General features: G+C 38.7%; 1 protein-coding gene across 1 annotated transcript; it reads right to left on the reverse strand.

Moving 5' to 3' along the window:
* Positions 1 to 437: 437 nt before the first annotated feature.
* Positions 438 to 1,376, reverse strand: LOC105000606 (olfactory receptor 2B11-like). The gene has a single exon (XM_010856555.1). The coding sequence runs from the start codon at positions 1,374 to 1,376 to the stop codon at positions 438 to 440; it is 939 nt and encodes a 312-aa protein (XP_010854857.1).
* Positions 1,377 to 3,879: the final 2,503 nt, after the last annotated feature.

The following is a 3,879-nucleotide window of genomic DNA, read 5'->3' on the forward strand; positions in this document are numbered from 1 at the left end:
AGGATGAGATGGCTGGATGGCATCAGTGACTCGATGGACATGAGTTTGAGTGAACTCCGGGATTTAGTGATGGACAGGGAGGCCTGCTGTGCTGCAATTCATGGGTCACAAAGAGTTGGACACGACTGAGCGACTGAACTGAACTGATTAGTTTATATTATAGTTTACAGTACTTCAAAAAAATTGTTTAACAGCCATTATTTCAGTATATATCAAACAGAATAATTTTTTAAATATATTTCCACGGAATGCCCTTACTGGTGTGTATTAGCCAAGTATCACCCTTGCCTAAGAATATGAGAAACATGGCATGTTTTGCAAGAAGAACATCTATTAATAACATGATATGGGAAAGTATGAGAAAGGATTGAGTTATTAAAGAAACCTCTATATACTTACTAAATTGGTAAATACTTTCATCTAATGTCTACCAACTATCACTTGGAAGTGAAAATGCTCCTCATCAGATTGCCCAGTGCCCCCTTTACATCTTTATTCCTCAGAGTGTAGATGAAAGGGTTGAGTGCAGGAGTCACCACTCCATAGAAGAGAGCCATGAACTTGGGCTGGTCTCTTGAGATGGAGGAGGGGGGCTGAAGGTACATGCTGATACCTGGGCCATAAAATAAGAAAACTACAATGAGATGGGAAGAACATGTCCCAAAGGCTTTTTTCCTTCCCTCCGAAGATTTAATCTTAAATACAGCATGTCCAATACAAGCATAGGATATTAGAATTAAGCATAGTGGCACAGCTAAGAAAAAAATGCATACCACTGAGAGTGTGAGCTCATTAGCACCCTTTTCACCACAGGCAGTCTTTATCAGAACAGGAATCTCACACAGCAAGTGATCCAGGGTATTGCGACCACACAGTGGTAACTGTAAGGTGACAGTGGCCTCTGAGACAGCATAGGTCATTCCACTCAGCCACACGGTGGCCACTAATAAGATACAGACGCGCTGATTCATGATGAGGGTGTAGTGTAGAGGCTTGCAGATGGCCACGTAGCGATCAAAGGACATAACAGCCAAAAGCAGACATTCTGTGCCCCCCATTATGTGGAAGAAATAAAGCTGAAATGCACACCTCACATAGCTGATTGTCTTCTTAGACGTTCCCAGGTTAAAGAGCATCTGAGGGACAATGCTTGTGGTGTAGCACATGTCCAAAAAGGAGAGGTTGGTGAGGAAGAAATACATGGGACTGTGCAGACGGGGGTCTAACTTGGACACCAGAATGATGGCTATGTTTCCCATCATGGCCATGGGGTATGTTATAAGCAGAATAATGAATAGAGGAAGCTCTAGCCAAGGACGGTCAGTAAAGCCTAGTAGAATAAACTCTTCAGGATGGCTTTTGTTATTTGGTTCCATTATCTTCAATTTGTTTCACCTATAGCAGGGAGGTAGCAAGAAAGGTAGAAAAAATTTGAGAAATGATAAAACAGAATTATGTAGCTCGCACCATTAAGCATCCAGTCATAGGAGGTTGAGTATAGTAACTAACTGGAAAAAAGTCAAAGTGAAGTCGCTTAGTCGTGTCCAACTCTTTGCAACCCCATGAACGGTAGCCTACCAGGATCCTCCGTCCATGGGATTTTCCAGGCAAGAGTACTGGAGTGGGGTGCCATTTCCTTCTCCAGGGGATCTTCCTGACCCAGGGATCAAACCTGGGTCTCCCACATTGTAGGCAGATGCTTTACCATCTGAACTGGAGGAGAAGACTAATGAAACAAATGTGACACTAGGTGACTTAATTTCTTTTCAAGAGTCTACAGAATAAAGGTAACTAGCTTAAGTAACCTAACCTTTTTGAAATTGAATTTTCTCTTGTGTGTAGTAAAGATGCTGTGCCTATGTCCTTGTGCTATGGTGAGGATTAAATGTCAAGTAGAAATGACTGTGTTTTATATTCTCCAAAGGAATGCTTTCAAACTATGTTTGCATACTTATCAGCTGAAGATGCAGCTAAAATGAAGTTTATTGGTTCCTATATTCACATGTCTAGTAGAGTAGATGTGGCATGGGACCTAGGAATCAGGTAGTTTCTTTTCAGAATCACTGCTGCAAGGTATTACTGAAATATTTAGACTAAAATCGTTAGCTATAGCTACAGCTGTAGCACAAGAAGAAGGTGGGGAAAACCCTACACTTAAGCATCATCAAGGTAGCCTTGTTCAGATACAAGTATATTATTATAGTTGAAGAGTTACATCATCCGCATAGGAACTGACAAGGCAGGTTTTATTCAAATCCATCTTAGTAATTTATAATTGAAAAAGAAATTTAAACATTTTTGGGCCAGTGTCCTGAAATATAAATGGAGAGGATTTAGCTATGACATGTTTTCCTATACTCAGAATTTTGTTTTGGAATGTAAATTTTCTTGCCCAACTACATCATTTAAACTGGGCAATTGGTTTTTCATGTTAAATTTTAATCATCTATCTTGCAGGAATTTTTCTTTATTGAGTGGGCTTATCCTGTTTGTACATAAGAATTTGGATAGTTATCAATGACTTAGTTAATTGTCAGTTCAGTTGCTCAGTTGTGTCTGACTATTTGTGACCCTGTGGACTGCAGCACGCCAGGCTTCCCTGTCCATCACCAACTCCCGGAGTTTACTCGAACTCATGTCCATTGAGTCAGTGATGCCATCCAACCATCTCATCCTCTGTTGTCCCCTTTTTCTCCCACCTTCAATCTTTCCTGGCATCAGGTCTTTTCAAATTCAAATGAGTCAGTTCTTCGCATCAGATGGCCAAAGTATTGGATTTCAGCCTCAGCATCAGTCCTTCCAATGACTATTCAGGACTGATTTCCTTTAGAATTGACCAGTTGGATTTCCTTGCAGTCCAAGAACTCCAAGAGTCTTCTCCAGCACCACAGTTCAAAAGCATCAATTCTTCAGTGCTCAGCTTTTTTTAATAGTCCAACTCTCACATCCATACATGACTACTGGAAAAACCATAGCTTTGACTAGACAGACCTTTGTTGGCAAAGTAGCTACAAATCTAATCTTTATGTCTAGGGAACTGGATCAGGAGGCAAATCTTTATTCCTGTTCAGGATAGGAGACTTATCAGTTTAGGGGCAACAGATTACATTTGTAGGGTTGCAGAGCAAAGTTCTCACATTCACTAGTTCATCAAATCCTCAAAGCCATCCTGGGAAGTGTCACATAAGATTACTCAGGGCCAAGATGTCACCATGGCTCTTTGATTTCACACTACCCCAGGTCAGGTGTGTGAAATACAATAATAAAATAATAATTCCAAGTAATCCTTGATGAGTGCTGTGTGTCAGACACTACAGGAAGCATTTTACATCCATTGACTCATTTAGTATCTATCCCTAAACCTCATGACAAAGGAAATATTAGTATCCATATTTTAAGATATAATTAATCATTTATCCCTATTAATAGCCTAACAACTATGAATGTTCTAAAGATCAAAAAGAAATCAATTTCTTCAACCAGGTAGGAGATAATGAGAGTAAAAATTCAAATTTAAAGATTCCAAAACTGTATATTTAATCTATAATCCTATCCTAGATCTCTTTCTAGTCTTTTCCATGTGATTCTCATGATATTTCTTTACTTTTAAATCTCAAATATCATGACATTTTAATCCAACTTTTGAAGTACTTCCAGTGATTTTTCCATCACTGTTTAACCACATAGGGATCTCTTTATCTGTGAAGGTTTAATGTCCACTACATTTTATTGTAGTATATCTTTTACTATATAATTTTCATTACACAGTATTTTATTTATATTTACAGTGACTTTAAAGTTATATGTGGAAAAAGATTATTGAAGAAAGAAAATATTTTATCTGATTTCACAACATCTGGATCAATCATGTAGACAAGT

Source organism: Bison bison, unplaced genomic scaffold, assembly GCF_000754665.1.
Source record: "Bison bison bison isolate TAMUID 2011002044 unplaced genomic scaffold, Bison_UMD1.0 scf7180017854332, whole genome shotgun sequence".
Classification (NCBI taxonomy): Eukaryota; Metazoa; Chordata; class Mammalia; order Artiodactyla; family Bovidae; genus Bison; species Bison bison.